The following is a 17,936-nucleotide window of genomic DNA, read 5'->3' as shown; positions in this document are numbered from 1 at the left end:
ACTTCTGTAGTTTTTTCCTCTTGAGCAGGGAATTTAGCCCCCTCACATTATGTGTCATACATTTGAACTTGAAGTGTTCCTTTCTCCGTGCATGTTTAACCCCCTATGTTCCTCTTGCCTTGATGTGTCCTGTCGTCCCTCTGTGATCCCCTGGGGCCGTTCCCTTCCCTTCCCTCTCCCTCCTCCTTTGCTGCCCTCCCCTGTTGCCGCTCCTCATATGTGTCTTTTGGTTCTCCGATCTGTCTGCTGCTACCCACTTCCCCCCTCCCTCCCTCCCTGCTATGCCCCCCCCCCCTTTCATTCCAACTTCTGAATGACCAACTCTCCCACCCCTTTCCTCCATCTGTTCCCCCTCCCCCATCCCTCAGGTGCCATCGCCCTTTTCGGTTCCAATTTATTTTCTACTCCCTGTTCCGTTGCCCCTTTCATGTGCTTCGTGTCCACCACCACCTTTCCATTCCTCTTTTGGGCTGTAGATGGGCCTCACTACCCTTCGCTGCTTCTTGGCTCTTCATCTGTTGGTCCCCCCCCCCCCCGCCCCTCTCTTGGCGGTGGGCCCTAAAGTGATGCCCTTCTCCTGCATCTCTTCTCTGCTAGTGACCATTCCCACAGACAGATACCATTCATTTTCTCCAACCGTCTGGGTTCCTCTTTGGGTGTGTTTCCCAATAAGTCCATTTGGATTATCTCTTCCGCTTCCTGTAGGGAGGATGCATGCTTCTGAGTTCCCTCCCAATCGAATATCAACCTGAATGGAAATGTCCATCTATATTGATGCCTTTTTTGGTCAGTTCTTGCAGTATTGGGTCCATAACTCGCCTCTTGGCTAGTGTGCTGGCTGCTAAATCCTGGAACAGTGCTATTTCTTGGGCCTTGTATAGGAATGGCTCCTGTTGTCTGGCCGCCCTGAGGACAGCCTCTTTTTGCCCATATCTCGCAAAGGCTGCCAGGACGTCTCTGGGCTTGGCATGCGGGCCTTTATTTAACCTTCCCACTCAGTGTATCTGATCTAGCGTCACAGTTACGGGGTCGTCTTCTCCCAGGATTTTCTGCAAATATCTTTTGCACTTGGGCCTTGAGGTCCCTGTCCATTATTGTCTCTGGGAGGCACTTTATCCGAATGTTGATTCGACGAGACCTGTTCTCTAGGTCTTCCATCTGTAATTCCAAGTTTTCATGTTTTTTGTTGCCACATTTAGCCGCTCGATCGCCTCACTGTTCTCTGTAGTCTCCTTCTCGACTTCTTGGAGGCCTCGTTCCACCAGGTGCGTATGTTCTCCCAGTTGGCCTATTTACTGTCATCTCCCCTAGTACTAGGTTGAGGTCAGACCACATCAATTGAAACTGGTCTTGGATTGTCTTGGCCAGGGTGGCTTGCAGGGAGAGGTTTTCTCCCCGGAGGTCTTGCTTGGTCATTGGGGCCGAGTCCTCCTCCTCCTCCCCTCCCCTCCCCTTCCCTGTCCGTTCGGTCCTTCCCCCCTGTCTATGCCTCCCCCGGCCTGTTCCCTGGTTTCCGCTGCTGGCCACAAGTTTGTGTGTGCGCCCGGGTTGTATGAATATGGAACTCTTCACCCCTTCCTTTGCCCCCTAGTGCCTCTTGGCTCCGTGCTGCTTTCCCCTCTGGGAGGCCTTCGACCCTGTGGTCTCCCGGCACCCACTCGTGCCCCTCAGGGTTGCGGTGCTCCCTATTCTTCCACTCTGGGTCTTGGGGGTTCTGGGGGGGACTCATCTCTCCTTGGCCTGTGCACTGCCTATATTAAGCTCATGAGCAGTGAAGTTTGGTCTCAGGCCCACGGGGACGGGCTGCTTTGTGCTACGACCGCCATCTCCTCCTTGGTTATATGGTGTAGGCCTCTTTGCGCCCTTCTCCCCAGTGTCCCTGGTTGGAGGGGATCCCTGCTTTGGGAGAGCTATGCTTTGCTGATACCACAATCCGGGGGGTTGCCCTCTCCTCGCCCCGCTCCGGGTGCCTGCAACGCTGACTGCCGCACTGTGGGTACCCGAGCGGGGATGCTGCAGTCCCTGTTTTCCCACTCTGGGACTTGGGGGAGGGGGGGGGGGTTATTCTCACCCTGTGGTTCTTCTGGTCCGTGTCCTGTGGGGGATTGCCGTGATGGACCAGATTCCTCCTTCCGCTCCCTCTGCTTGGATTGCCTCACCTTGGGGCTGCCTCCTCTGAAATTTAGGGCCACACTCTGTTTGGGTTCAACGCCTCTGGGGCTTCTGAGCTTTCCACCCCTCTGCTCCTTCCTCCTTATAGGTGGGTTTTGGCCCCTCTCTGCACTCCTCCTTGTCTGTGACTGGGTCCTGGTGGGGAGGTGAGATCCCTTGCCACTGGGGTGCCATACTATGCCTGGACCGTCCCTCCCTGGAGCGGGAGGTTGCCTTCTCCTCAGCCCACTCCGGGCTTATTGGGGAGGTGTTCGAGTCTCCCCCCTTGGAGGCGGCGGGCCAACCTTCACCTTGCTGGGGCTCTTCCCCCTACTGCAGCGCGCCTTCTGCTCTCCTGGCTTGTGCTCCTCCTGTCCACCGTCCCCCTGCTCACCTTGGGGAAACACCACCTCCACACCGATGCTGTTATAGTCCCGGGGCTAATCCACTTCAGACCAGGAGGTGGGCCATCCCACCACACGACTTCACTTTTCCCCTCCTGGAACCTCGTTGGTGGTTGGTGGGCGCTCTTCCGTGGTCCGGCTGCTGTGGCTCACTTACGCCTGCTCCTGTTGCCCAGCAGCACTCTCCTTCCCATGCCAGTGCGTCTCAGGTCTCTCTTGTGCAGCGTTCGGGTCCTTCTCCGCCTCTGAATTTCTGCAGGGGTGAGCGCAGCTTGTCCTGCTCTCATGGGCTCCCTTTCGCTGTGCCACTTGTCCCCTCTGCTGGAATCAACGTGGCCTCTGTTCCGCTGCTGGGCCTGCGTCTGCCGTGCCTTTTTCACTTCCTTCCCCCTTTATGGGGGTCTGCACTCTTCCTCCTTCACCTCGGGGGTAAAGTGCCCTCTGGGGGGGGTGCGCGCCTCTCTATTCTCGCAGGTACGGCTGTCGGCGGTGGTTGAACCGCCGTTTACCGTTCGGGGCCTAGAGAGCAGCCGTCGGCACGTCTTAACTGGTTCCGTCTGCCATCTTGGAATCAGAACAGGCTTTTTAATGGACCATCCTGCATTAAGAGGGTGCAGGGTCCATTTGATGGTACTCACTGCAACAATGCCTTAAACCAATCTGATTGACGTTCAGACAGGCTCTTAATGCCCACATGTAATGCTCATCCTAGTGCTCTTTGCTGGCAGCCTAGTTTTTCTTGGGGCTCAATCACTCTGTCTACCCTCAACCCTCTGAAGAGGACACATCGTGGTATTTACTATACTACAAAAAATACAAATCGGTAGTTCAGCAGAGGACAATAAAAACTGACACCTGAAAATGTTTTTTTAGAGGTTTTACTGAAACATGCACAAGAACATGTTGCAAGGGCACAGCCTTACTATAATTAGGAAGAAAGGACCGATCTGCATCAAAGGAGTCCTAGATGCCCACCATTCTAAGACAAATCTACGTGTCTTAATACAAGAATGAACGTAAACCTATTGGGGAAGCGGGGATGAATTCAGATGAGTATTATATTTATTAAATGCCAAGATTCCTGTCCAAGTGCTTGCTATCGTTTGTAGAATTTGGTCCTCGGCAACTGTTCTTGCAACATGTTTAATATCTGTTGGATCTGCGTCATTCGGCTCTGCTGTTGATTGTGAAATTAGATGTAAAGAAATCATAATATATGGTTCACAAATCTATGCTACTGCCACACCAAGATGCTATGACAATTTTTTGAAGAGATTTTGTCTGACCTAGTGTGCTTGTTGTAGGCTGCTTTAGTATAGACCTCATTGTGCATCCTTTTCCAAAAATGAGTATCCATAATCTATAGGTAATCTGAAACGGCTGCAAAACAAGATGACATATCTGAGCACTTCAAACTGCACTAGTTTCCCACTGCTAGAAGGGTTGAGTTTGAGGTTCCTTGCATTAATCTTAGAGCACACTCTGACATAGGCCATAATGCTCTCAGGAACTATTTAAAACCCTACAAACACACAACGATTCTGAACTCTACATTAGCTGGCTCCCTCTAGTTGGGATCCAAGAGAAGACTGGGAGTTCAGTGCCTCTCAAGGATTGGCTAAGACTTAACATATATATGATTAGAAAACGTTTGAATTCTGGAAATCTTTAAATGAATTCCTGTTTCAAAAACATACAGGAAGGAAATAACCATTTTACAAATGCCTAATCTGAGGACTGCCAACAAAATATAAACTGGAAAGTAACATTAGGTAATGTAAAGGTAGTTATTACCAAACCTCTGATGAGCTTGTTTGAAGTATTTTGCTTGGAATGTAGAGCTTAACAATAAAATATATAAATGGAGGAGCCCAAGATGAAATCCTTTTGTGGACCTATTAGTTTGGGTTGGCATCAGACAGCCTTGTTTAGGCACAGGTGGCAGGTCTTCATTGGATTCAACTGTAGATTTGTCAACTGAACAGCTTCTGTGGCTTATGTGCCATCTGTTCATTCTCCTTTGGACTTCAGACATTGCAGCCACACACATTTATGCCGTTCCAACTTTGCATTTCTACTTTTCCCATACTCATTGCCTTTGTTCCCTGATGCCGTGCTACTAGTACTGGACGTAGAGTTATAATTATAATTGTTCATTTATAACGCGCTTAATACCAGAGATTGTTTTCTAAATTGGGGATCAGGATTCAATCCTATGTTGTGCTGCGTTGTCTTGCTTCCAAGACAAACGTGTTGCCCTGAGTTATCCCCCATCACTTAGAAGTATGAAACCAGCCAATGCATGTGGGCAGTGAAACCTTAGCATTCAACTCATCTAGAAGATGGAACAAACTTCCTGAGAAATTGAGTTTGAAATGGTCTACTACTTTTTGAAACATCCCCTAAAAAGTCACTTATTCAAATGTGCCATCCCTGTAACCATGTCAACTATTTATATTTTCCTCCGAGTCAATACCTTCAGTGCAGGTAACCCAAGGCACCTTTGAACCTATATTCTGCCCACCCACATTCACATGCTCAGCTCTGTCTGTAACAATGTCCTATTCCACAGCAAATTGAATTTAGTAAGGGAGTATCTGTGTTTCCACTTTCCTACTATGCTAGGTCTCGGGATCCTCCCTTGTCTTTCCTCCATCTTTAGCAACTTGCTTTGTTACCACCAGCACTCGTAATGGTAAAACCCTGTGTTTAGCTATTGTCATTGTACCATTTTTGTCACATTTGCATTGCACCTATCCCCACACCTTGATATTCAGTTTTTTCCTCTGGTTACCCAGGAAGCTGTGACTAAGCACAGTCAACAACTACTAGGTATTTCTACTTAACCTTTTTACTAGGCCTCCCATGCTTTTATGCACGTTGAAACAACATGTATGTGTACACTGTAAATAAACTCCCTAGGTATTAAAGATGAGTGACAGTCCTACCTTCCTATTTTAGTGTCCTCCTCTGTAAAGTGGGAGGCTTTTCAGGAAGCAAAGCTTGATTTGTTCAAGCATGCATTGGACCGTGACTTTGCTAGCAGCTGAGCCATCTGCTCCTTCCAGAGACTATGCAGACCATGGCCACACTCGCCACTGCTTGCTTAAGGGATTCATCTGGAGTATGGAGTTGGTGAACCTGACGTCAGCTACTTTTCCTCAACACTATTGATGCTGGCAGTGTCAGTTCCCCTTTCTGGTTCTGAAGCCAGTGGCCACATCCTGTATTCTGGGAAACAAACACCTCATTGTCTCTAGTCAAGTCCATTTTGCAGAGAAGGAGATGAAGTCCCTTGTGACTTGAAGCATTCAGGAGGTTTATGGTACTTTACACACCAAACTGAAGACCCTGATGCTGCATCCTCTACTCTACCATAGTGTATGGGTCCGGGTGACTTTCCTGGACATCATTCCCGATGAGTCAAAACAATGAATGCCTAGGGATTCACTTTTTTGCCACTATGTTCTGTTAATGCCGCCTGTAGTTTAGCCAATTATAACCTGGCTATACAGGATATGGCTACGGAGGTAGCACAGTATCTTCCGCTAGACATCCAAGACACTTCATCAGATGGCTTGGACAGGAAAAAGATGGTTAAACCGATCCACACGTCTGGGCTGGACTAAATTGCTTTGCACGAAATCAGGAGCTGTGATTAGGCTATAACCTGGAAGCCACTTTTGGGGTGAACCCAAGGATGTACAGGTCAAACTCTTGGAAATTATGTTTGACAGGACAATTCTCCACCAAGGCTGACAGCTTGGAGAAGTTCAAACCCTACAGCGTCACTAAAAAATCTCTTGCACTGGCAGTCCTCTCCAACTCTTCGTTTGCTTCCCCTGGGAGAGGCTACTATTGGCTGTATTCCTTTCCTTTTAGGGGCACATGCTCAGGGCAGGGGCAAAAACTGCTACTGAAAAGCTGTATTTCTACCCCTTCCGCAGTGGATGAAGTAACGGCTGTACATTATGGAGCACTGTACCATCAAGCACCTGGACTGCAAAACACTTTGGATGAACCTTTGTCTCATTATTCTTTGAGGGGCAGAAAAAGATTTGTTTAGTAAGAAATGTGAGGAGATTATGGCGCTCTGGGTCTTCCAGATCAAGTCTTGGGGTACTGCCTCCCATTCCTGTGTCTGCCACCCTGTTTACCCATGCTAGCTCCAAAAATGCTTTTCCCAGAAGAGAGGGCTCGGTTTATGGTTAAGGGTGCAGTGGCAGTTGTATCCTCTCCCGAAGTTTGAAAATTCTGATATGCCTGTTTCTCCTTCAGCCGCAAGAATCTTGGGGTCACAGGCCCACTCTGAACCTGAGGATCCTCAGTAAGCTTCTATTGAAGGGCACATTCAAAATAGTCACACTGGCCCATGGCCTTATCCCCCGGGCTCTGGAGCTTCACGGTTGTCTTATTTTTTAAGATTTGGAGGATGCATATTTTCCTGTCTCAGTCCATCAAAATCATAAGTACCTTCTGTTTAGTTGTGGGGATCACTCACTACCAGTTTCTGGTTGTGTCCTTCTGCTCCAAAGTATCCACGAAAGTGGTGGTGGCGGCCAATCAGAATTGGGCTAGAATCTGTGTTTCTCCGTATGTCAATGACTGGTTCTTGAGGACGAGATTGGAAGACAAAATAGTTGAAGACCTCGAGCGATGTGTTACCTTTGTCATTTGCCCCTCACTGGGGTTTTTCCCTAAATCTGGAGCAGTCTGCCTTAAGCCCTCCCAGTTTGCACAAATTCAAGTGAGGATTTCTGGATTCCTCCATAGCATTCCCTCACTTAGTGACAAGTAATAAAATCATTGCAGCACAGTGCTTTTTTGAAATTTCAAGTCAAGCCTGGGAGTTTTCAGAGAATGAGCAGACTCTGCTTTCCTTTTTCTCTTTCTAGAATAAAGGCTTTGGATGTGGTCACCTCAGTGGTATCCATTTACAGGATACATGATGAATCGTCTGTTTATCCACATATTAGCTATTCAATGGTGGATTTCCCTGATCCTTCATCTACAGGGTGCTCCATTTTGTCAGCTGTTTTACTCTAGTGACTGATGCATCTTTGAGTAGTTAGGGGATGAATGGGGAGCACCTCCAAAACCTTTATCGTGAATAGTCAGGGAAGCAATAACATTACTGATGCCTCCTTTTTGAGGCTAAGCATTCATAAGTGTCCTCTGGGACTGTTCACATATTCAAGTTTATTTTTGGTGACAATATCTTCAACTAGAAGGGCCCCAAAACAACAAGCCTTGTGTGTGTCTTCATCTTTTCAGGTTTTCTCTTAAGAGGTTATCTTGAGCGTCAGACCTTAATTAAGTAGTTTCAGAATTGACTTTGCTGCAGAAAAGACCCTATCAGTGTTCTTTTTCCATCACCTTAGCCATCTAAGGTGAACAAAAGGTTGAATAGGCTGGACCCTAACAGAACCTTGCATCCTTTATGGCTGTAACCAAGAAGTATTGTTTAGATGGCAAACTTTTTTTGTCTTTGAAGATACTTAAAAAGTAATTGCAGAGCAGACTAGATCTAGTGGGATAATTGTATGCATCAAAACAAGCTATGTGTTGGCTAACCAGGATACTGAAGGTCTAAGGCCCAATCAAAAGAGTCAGGCAGCGTGTCCTGTGCCCCAGAGAGAGGTTCCTTTGCTGAACGGTCAGGCGGCAACTTGCGCTTCTCTTCAGTCATTCACAAATCATTGGGCCTCATTCCAAGTTTAGCTGAAAAATCTACTGATAAAATCAATGATTAAATACGCCACTAACTCTGTTGGATATACCACTGTATTACAAGTGGTTGCACAGTGGTGTTGGTCCCCATTTTTGGAGTTCATAGGACTTAAGGGGGAATTTATTGGAATTGTCACGAGGTAATTCTGCCGAGGTAATTGGACATTAGACATTAAGGTGGATGATTTACATGCAGTTTTTTGCTGGAGCTACTTCCTCCACCTTATCACTAAAACCAGTGGTACAGCAGGGCGGTAATGTGGGAGAAAAATGGAGGTTATGGAATTACTGCTTGCAAATTGTTTTTTTGTGGTGTTGCAGTAGTTCAATTGTTCCTCAACCTCTGTGAACAGCGAAAGAGTGGCTTGCATGGCTCCATATATGCACTGAGGACATCACTTTGGCTACAAGATGTACCAAGGAACAAATGGGTTGGCGCAGAGCTGCGTAATAACATCTAGTGGCTGTGAGAAACCGTTCTGAATCAGTCTACGTCTGGATGACAATTCAAAAGACAAGTCATCTTTGTAGTGTGAGAAATACAAGATCAATCTGAAAGAACATTAAACTAGGTAAATAACTTGTTTAACCTTCTCCAGAATTAGTTCTTTCATGGATTCACATGCTCATGAATGTTCCGGGGCGTCAGGCTTGGAATCCTTCGTAAAATAAAGCATTTTAGCTTTAAGCTCAAAAAAACTGCCATCTCCTCGATAGCCCATCAGTGTCACTAATTCGCCAGCCAATGACACTCGTCCTAAACTAAATCCCTGGTGGCCATCTTCGGATTATTACTGCACGTTTCTTGTGTTTGGAGTCCTTGTGCTTCGCGCCTCGAAATCAATAGCTTTTACCTCGCTTTTGCCTGTTTTTGGGAAAAGTCTTCATCTCTTCATTGTGCACCATCACGTTCTGACTACCAGCGGCGGCGGCCCGTTGCCGGAGAAGATCTCAAGTCCATCGTCTGATCATCAGCTCGTGGCGCCACAGGCCCAGGCTTGGGCCTTGCTTGAATACCATGGCGGATGCCATGAAAAAGTGTTTTTAAGTTCTGTGAAAGCTGCGGCCTGAAGAATATCTTCGAGGATCGGTACCTCAAATGCATATACTGTCTTCATCCCGATCACGATGCAGACAGATGTCCGATTTGCCAATCCTTTTGGTCAAAGTGATGGAAGGGCCGCCATAGGAGGTTGGTGGTGTGGATCGAGGAGGGGAAGGCCTCTGATGTAGCCCCTGGGCATAGTCATTCCTATTCCAGAACTGGCAGGTCCAAAGAGCGTGCTCCCTCTAGTAAAAAGAGGTGAAGGTCTTTTGAGGAAGCTTCCTTGGCAAAGATCCAGAAGAAGTCAAAATCACACGCTCCATCGCCTTCCTCATCAGTTGTTGTGGCTGTGGGACCCAGTTCTGAGAGGGGCTGGTCGCTGTCACAGACTCCATGGACGGTTAGCCTACCGGCGCAGAAGGGTTGCCTCTGCGAGGAAATCACTGGTCTCAGCGGCCAAACACCGGTCTTCATTGAAGAGCCAATCAACGGACCAGCCCCCGGCTTTGTCGTCAATGCCATAGTCGATGCAAGACTCTTTGACTACTTCGTCCACCAATACCATTGCCCTGTCGCCGACTGCCCAGTCGACGGTACCTCGTTGATGACCCTGTCTTCAAAGACTGCTCTTTCTTAGATGGCTGCTACACCAAGGGCATTCGTCCATGACTGTCACCTTTAGGACCGTTATCACACCCAGGGTTTCTCTGCCTCCTAGACCTTAATCAGCGGTTCCGTAGATGGTCCCGTCGTCAGCGCCTTTTTCCTGCTCCTCAGGCGCCAGTCGTCACTTTCCGTAGGGGCTCTGATTTAGTGAGAGAAATACTCTGTACTTCCTGCCCAGGCCCACCGAGGCTGTACCGCTCTTCACTCCAGCACCTCTGGGATCCCCAGAAGGGCTGCAGCAATCTACACCAGTTCTGAAGAAAACTTGCAAGAAGGTCTGTACTCCAATCGGGAAGGGGGCCAAGGGAAACCCAAACCCATTCTGCCTATGCCTCATTGGGGTCACCGACCCACTTACCTTCTTAACCGTTTGGCCATCCAAGGGGCTCAGGCCCGGCTCCTACTGCAGATGCTCCTGCGCCGAGGGACATGTCCTTGGACATACTGACCGCTTTACACACACATACTGGTGGCTGAAATCCAACACCAACCGCCCACTCTCCCTTTTCTGACAAAGATCCCTCCAAGGCCTTCTCGGCCTTAGACAACAGTGCCTCACAAGGCCCTTTTTACCCCTTGGCCAGTGCCAGGGTCACTGCCCCCCTGTGGTGGAGGAACCAACTCAGATGGACACGGACACCACTGCTACTCACACGGATGAGTTTGATGACTAGTTTCCCATGGATGGAGAACTTCCAGAAGTTGATGCGCCCACCAGGGCTTCTCCCCTGGACGAGATAGGTTCTTTCCACTGATATTGAGGGCTGCCAAGCTCTTTAACCTGGTAACAGAAGAGAAGAAAAAGGAGGGTTTCCTTTTTGAACTACGGAAGTCACCCAAGAAGACCATTATCTCGATCCCCTAGTTGGATGACATATGGGAGGATGGCTTAGTGGTCATGAAGGCTCCTAATATGACTCCTGCTAAGGGTGACGGTTGTAGGGGAAGTACTAGGTTCTAGACTCTTCTCCCAGGGAAGGGTGCCTTAGGTCCCAACCCTTTCTGGACGTGGTTGTCTCAGCCACCTCCTAGAAAGAGGCCTTACAATTGCTTTTCTTCGTCCATGGTGCCTCCAGACCAGGAGGGTAAGAAGCTAGATGCTCTAGGAAAGTGCATCATCACTACGGCAGCTTTAACAATCAATTCCGCTAACTCCCTTGCCATCCTGTCAAGGTACGACAGGGAGTTGTGACATGAGGTGGGGTCCATCCTTGACTTCCTCACTAACGATAAGAAGGCCGAAGTCTTGGCCCTGTTCCAAAAAGGGGAGGTGACCTCCGACCACACCATCACTGCCACTCTGGACCTCGGAGACTCTGGATGTCGCCAGATGGGGAATGCCAAGTGCCAATGTTGGCTCGAGGCCACCAATTTCCGCACAGATCAAGGTCATCAACATGCCATTTGACGGGGACAACCTGTTTGGTAAGACAGTTGATGACACTCTTTAGGGCATAAAGACTGACACTGAGACGGAACGTTCTCTGGGAACCCTTCAGCAGAGGAGGCTGTCCTTTCATTTCCCTAACGGAGAGTCTCCAGGTCTTCCAAGAGTTTCACCAACCCTTCGGTAGCGCTGCAGCTCCACCTCCCAGGAGGATAATAAGGGTTGCTCCCAGGTCCACGGCATTGACACCCAGCATCATCGTCGACCCCCATCCAGGACGCAGGAGCCGAAGCAGGCCTGAACCGGGCCAGGACACGCGCCCTCACTTCTGGCCGGCTATCGCTATGAGTCGATCAGTGGCAAAAGATCTCCACAGACAAATAGGTGCTCAATGTCCTTCAGCAGGGGAACGTTGTGAGATTCCAGGACAATGCCCTCATATTCCTCCTGTCTCACGACAAGGACTGCACGTGTCGCAACTGCTAAAGGAAGTTCAAGCCATGCTGCGCCAAGGGGTAATTGAACCAGTCCCTTAGTGCTTACGGGACTCCATAATGTACTCCAGATACTTTCTGGTAATAAAGAAGTCAGGAGGGTGCCGACCAATTCTAGACTTGTGATGCCTCAACAAGTTCCTAAAATCCCAAAGTGGATAATGGTCCCGTTGAAGCACATGCTCGACCAGCTTGATGGAGGGGATTTTCTGACGACCCTCAATTTGGAGGACACTTACTTCCACATGCTGATTCATCGCAAACGCCAGAAGTTCCTGCGTTTTGTCATTGGAGGGCGCCATTACCAGTTCAAGGCTCCTGGCCTTTGCTCCGAGGATGTTCACCAAATGCTTGGCCCCAGTGGCAACGCATCTGCGCCGTAAAGGAATCTGATTTGGCCAAAATGACCGAATCCAATTTACCTACCCCACCAAAAGATCTAATATACATACCACAAAAAGTTTGACTTCCTATATCGAGATTATTGAAAATCTAGCACACTGGAGAGGCCATCAAGATTCTGACTTGGTTATGATTCTCAATCAACTATCCGAAGTCCTGTGTTGTGCCATTTTGGAACGCACTATTCCTGTATCTCTAACTCAGCACACGCTTGTGTCTAGCTACTCCCTCAGAAGAGCTGATGAAGGCCATCCTGGGAAAGGTCCAACAGCTATCCACATCTTCCGTTGCAACAGTCCGGGCCATCAAGTGCCTGCTGGGGATGGTGTACTCCTGCATCCACCTGGTCCCTTTTTGCAGACTGTAGATGAGACGTTTTCAGGAATTTCTGGATGCCAGATGGCAGCAAGTCACTGGCATGTGGACCGACAAGATCGTCCTTAATTGGGCATCCATCTAGCCCTGCAGTTGTGGTCAGTTCGTTCTCATCTCTCGCTGGGCGCACCCTTTCAGGTCCCTGCCTATCAGGGAACAGTCGGGTAGATCTGGTACTCATGCATTCTCCATCTGTCAGTGGTTCCAGCCATCGGACTGCCTCCTCTTACAAACCTCCACTCTAGGGAAGGAGGGTCAATCCTGTACCACAACCGAGCATCTCTGAGCATCACGGCCTGGCTCCTTCTGCCCTAGAATGCGGGCACCAAGGCCAAGACCCACTCTACGCTTGCTTGTTACAAACACAAGTGTAAGTGTTTTACAGTGTGGTGCCTGACACAAAAGATATGTCCACTGCACATGTTGGCTCTACAGCTTCTCTAATACCTGCTCTATTTGGCCAATGCTGGCCTTGCCCACGCATCTATCAATGTCCACCTGGCTGCCACATCCCGCTAGACCCGGGCTCTGGGCAAGCTTTCCCTTTGATCACACAGGCTTGTTCTCAGGGGCCTCTTAAGAACATTCCCTCCGGACAAGGCTCTGGCGTGGGAGCTGAACTTGGTATTATCCAGACTGATGGGGACTCCGTTTGAACTGATGCATGAAACCCCTTTGAAGTTTCTGTCATGGAAGACCAAATTCCTGGTGGCAATCACCACGGCCAGTCGGGTTGGTGAGATGCAGGCACTCTTCTGTAAACCTAGATATTTGTCATTCAACTCAGCTAAGGTGGTTCTGCAAACTCATCCCTCCTTTATGCCAAAGATACTGTCATACTTCAATCTCAACAAGTCTTTGTTTCTGCCAATTTTCTTTCTGAATCCTCCTTCGCCTGCTGAAAGGGTGTTGCATTCACTGGATGTGGTGCGTCCCTTGAAGTTCTATGTTGCACTCACTTTCAAATGACTTCACAACATTTTGGACCTGTGTGACGTGGGAAAGCCCTGTCTAAGACTTCCATCTCCAGGTGGCTCTCTGGCTGTATCGTGCATTGTCATCATCTGACCAACAGACCACTTCTAGGCCAGCTGAGAGCCTATTCCACTAGAGCCATTGCAGCAACAGTATTGTTTCTCTCTGGTGTTCCTCTGTTTGCAGGACTGCTATGTGGTTGTCTACCCACACCTTCACAAGATTCTACTGCATCGACAGAGATTCCAGGCAGGAGTCCTGGGTCGGCCAAGCAGTGCAGTGCAACCTTTTTGAGATGAGTTTGTTCCAGGGGTGAAGTGTATAGCTTCTGTGAGCCTTGACGCCTCCTGTGGTTGTGTATATGTACTGCTGTGTAGTCGTGTTCATGAGCATGTGAATTTATGCAAGACCCTATGAATGAGAAGGAACACATTACTTACCTATAACTCCTGTTCTCCAGCATGGGTCTTGCATGGATTAACATGCAAACCCACCCTCCCTCTTTCCCCTCTCTGGCTCTTCTTAGTTCATACTGCCACTTTACATGCACAACGAAATCTGAAGATGACCACCAGGGGTTGCGCTTAGGAGGCCTAGTGTCATTGACTGCGGCAATCTGAGCCAAAGTGACACTGATAGGCTATTGAGACGCACAGTTTTTTGGCTTAAAGCTAAACTGCTTTAATTTTACAGAGGAGTCCCAGTCTGACGATGGGGAATATTCATGAGCATGTGAATCCATGCAAGACCCATGCTGAAGAACAAGAGTTACAAGTAAGTAACTTGCTCCACATGGTGCCGACTAGCCCAGCAACAAGATATTGGTTAACAGAGGAAGGAGGCTAGCTATTTGGTGTACTTTATCTCCTTGCGCTTCTTCTGAAATCTTTAGAAAGGGACTCTTAGCCTTTTTGTTAAACTGTTAGGGATTCTGAAGCCATATATGCACTGCCTTGCTTGGACTTGCGTGCTCATTTGTTGTCTTAACGGGGCTGATGCTGCTTAAGATTTGGTTCGGTTTAACTGATTTCTTTCAGTGTCTGAGAGTTGGCTGTCAACTCCAATCAACTGGTAAAGATGTTGCAGAGGGTCACAGATTTATAGACCAGGGTCTTTTTTGAATTGTTGGTTGATAGTGCCAAGTACTTTCTACACGTCTCATGGAGGTTCAAAGCATAGAATGCAACAGCCAGATTTAGACTAGGTAAATCTGGAAGAGTCTGTCGAGTTCAGTAGTTCCTCTCTCTCCTAGGCAGGTGTGTGTACAATTTTATGACATACTGTGTAATTCAATACAGCTTTAATCCAGTGTACTAAATGTTTTAGTCAACATTGGTTTCTTATCTAGTTTTTAATGGAAAAATGGAGGCCCTCAACTTGGAAGTGTTTTCTTTGTTATTTATGTGATCGTTGCATTCTTTTGATAGAACATGGAATAAAGTAGGTCTAAAAAGCATCAAAGCAAGTACGTGTTAATCTGTTATTTTTTTAAATAAGAATTAGTATATATAGATAACATTTTACATTGGTGCTCTGCTGCGTCTGTCTATATTGAATACATTATTCTTGTTTAAATGCCATGTTATTGTCTAATCACATCCAGCATTATTATCAGTAGGTTTACTATTGCTCTTGGAAGCAGTAAATCGAAAGTTGATTTGACATGTAATTGTGCTCTCAGTGCTTTTTTTAGCATAGAATTAAATGGCACAAGTTCTACTAAATGTAAAATGCTCTCCTTTCTTTTTTGCACTAAAAACGGGTTTTATTTGCAACATTTATATCAACTATTCTCTTCTTGCTGTGTATCCCATAGGTGTTGCTCACAATGTTCCACTTCTGCGAGAAGTGATCACGAATCCTCTCTTCATTGAAGGAAATATTACAACCAAGTTCCTTCCTGATGTGTATCCTGATGGTTTCAAAGGTTTGTTTACATCTAAATACCTTTGTGTATAGGAATTCATCATGGTAAAACGAGCTGTTAAGAATATTGCAATGACCCGAGCCTCATCTTTTGCTTTCATGTAAAAGGTTTTGAAAAACAGATCTTAGGAGGAAAGATAAACCATGGACGTATTGGTACGCTATCCTGATGGTATTTGAATGGAACACATTTAAGGTGGATGAAGTGGAGCACAACATGTCATTTATTGCAGAGTCATTTGATATAAAATGGAGATAAAATGAGAAGAAACAAATGAGTTTTAAATGCCATGATCATGAATGAAGTTCATGCAAGTGGTTCATTTTAAGTCCTAGTTGGGATTTTGGAAGCAATTTAGAGGAATCTGCTTTACTAGCTGCTTTGGCACAATTGTTGCAGATCGCATTTTGCCGCAGTGATATTTTTTAAAGTTTGCACATTATTCAATTCCACTTTTTAACCCATTTCTGCCAAAATGTTGGCACACTCCTATGCCAGTAGTTTCCTTTGAAATATCATAGAAACACCTCAGTTTGACAAGCAAACAATAAATCTAAGGCCAGACTATGCCCTCTGTCGTATACCCCATGCTTTTTCTAACCTTCATGATCTTCAGGGTGGAATTATGGATTGAACATTCAGTAAATTGTGGCTAGAAGAATTGATAAAGTACCTGCCAACCTTATTTGCTTACCTTCTTCCCAAGGTTTCTATAGACCGTTCCTAATCTGGACTTTGTGCTTTGATCTTAGGTGAATAGGATAAAGGCTGAGTGGAAGGGAGGAAATAAAACCCACAATATAGGGAGCTCTTTTGTCAAGTATGTCTCAGTTTTGAAAACAGTGTTTTGATTAACTATATTAATATTGAAATACATTATTTATTTACAGTGTAACCAGAGAAACAAGAAAACAGCATTTCACTGTTGCAAACCTTGGTTTTGCTAATAACACGTACAACAATATACATTTTATAACCAATATTAAATACGAACGATTGTTAAATATTACCTGTCTGCTTTTGTCACTTGTTATCATTTTAAAATTGCAAACTCACTTACTCGCACCATGTGGCAATTTCCCACATCAGCAGGAAAAATGTCTTCATGAAAGTATTAATTGTGCAGAAACAAATGAGCATCAAATTAAATATTATGCTCCTGCAACATTAGTGTCTTCTGAATGTGATGACAAGCAAGAGGAAACATTTTAAAACGCATCTTTCAGCGTTTGGTCACTAATTCAGTTTGTGAACATTAACTGCTCATCCGCCTGGTCTTTAGATGGCATCTGTCACACTTTTAGCTCATAAATGTTGTGTTGTCATCCCTCACCCTCTCGAATAGTGTAGTATCCCTGCCACTCATGCAGAAAAAGCCAAATTTCTCAGGAATGTTTTGGAGTGGTATCACTCAAATAAAATATTAGATCAAATGCTGTTTCGGTTATGACTTTTATTTTAAATACAGAGTTCCAGACGTCATCCTTAGGAGATAGACCCCACTATTGGTTCTATTTGCCATGGAGACATATGGGGAGGGGACTAATAAAATTCTTTCCCACATGCCTATAAATGTATTGTTAGCAGCACGAGTATGTCTGACAGTCAAGTGTAAATGCAGCACCCTACCAACGAAAGGGGAATGTCTTACGAAAGCACATGACATATTTCAAATGGAAAGTATCACTGCAGCCCTATTGGAATCCCACTCCCACATAGATATGACTTTGCTTCCCTTTTTGGAATGTTATACTGAATATAGAAATGCATTCTAGGAGGAGAGGTAAGCATGAGGGAGCCCAACAATAATTCTTATGCCGCACATAGTGCCTGTTGGTCTCTTCGACTCTGCCAGGGCGGTGTGGCACAACATAATGTTGAAATGGTATATGATGATTAGGGGTGTCACGGTATTAGTTTTATGACGGTACGATAACCTTCTTGCCAAATGACGGTATATCATGGTTATCGCGGTATAGCAGGTGGAGTTAAATCTTAACAAATATTTTCTAAAAGGTCATAAATTGACAGATTTAGCATCACAAACAAAACCAGGCACCCAGGGCCAGAATTGGGCTTTTCAACATACTTTCCACTGAAATGCCTTGCTTCCACCAAACACAAACACTCGTGTGGAGAGGAGGAGGGGGGGGAGCCCTGCTGCAACTGGCAAAGCAAACTGAATAGCTTTTCTTAAGTGGTCATTTAGGCTTTATGCTCCCCCACTGACTACTGGTGAAGATGAACATGTTACCATCTTGATAACATGCATGCCACCGATCAATGGAGGCTGATGGTAGTATACCCTTGTGCGCATATACACACACACACACAGACAGACACACACACACACACAGACACACACACACACACACACAGA

At 46.6% G+C, this 17,936-nt stretch overlaps 1 protein-coding gene across 1 annotated transcript in view; it reads left to right on the top strand.

The window, feature by feature from the left end:
• PCCA (propionyl-CoA carboxylase subunit alpha) overlaps positions 1-17,936 on the top strand; it is a 3,020,006-nt gene that overhangs the window by 1,770,581 nt on the left and 1,231,489 nt on the right. Inside the window, exon 17 of the mRNA XM_069637005.1 lies at positions 15,446-15,556. Within this exon, the coding sequence (XP_069493106.1) occupies positions 15,446-15,556 (111 nt within the window). The remainder of the gene's footprint in view (positions 1-15,445; positions 15,557-17,936) is intronic.

This window comes from Ambystoma mexicanum, chromosome 7p, assembly GCF_040938575.1.
Source record: "Ambystoma mexicanum isolate Mex_15411 chromosome 7p, UKY_AmexF1_1, whole genome shotgun sequence".
In the NCBI taxonomy this organism is placed as follows: domain Eukaryota; kingdom Metazoa; phylum Chordata; class Amphibia; order Caudata; family Ambystomatidae; genus Ambystoma; species Ambystoma mexicanum.
Note: the sequence above shows the minus strand (reverse complement) of the source record. Positions and strands in the feature narration are given on the sequence as shown.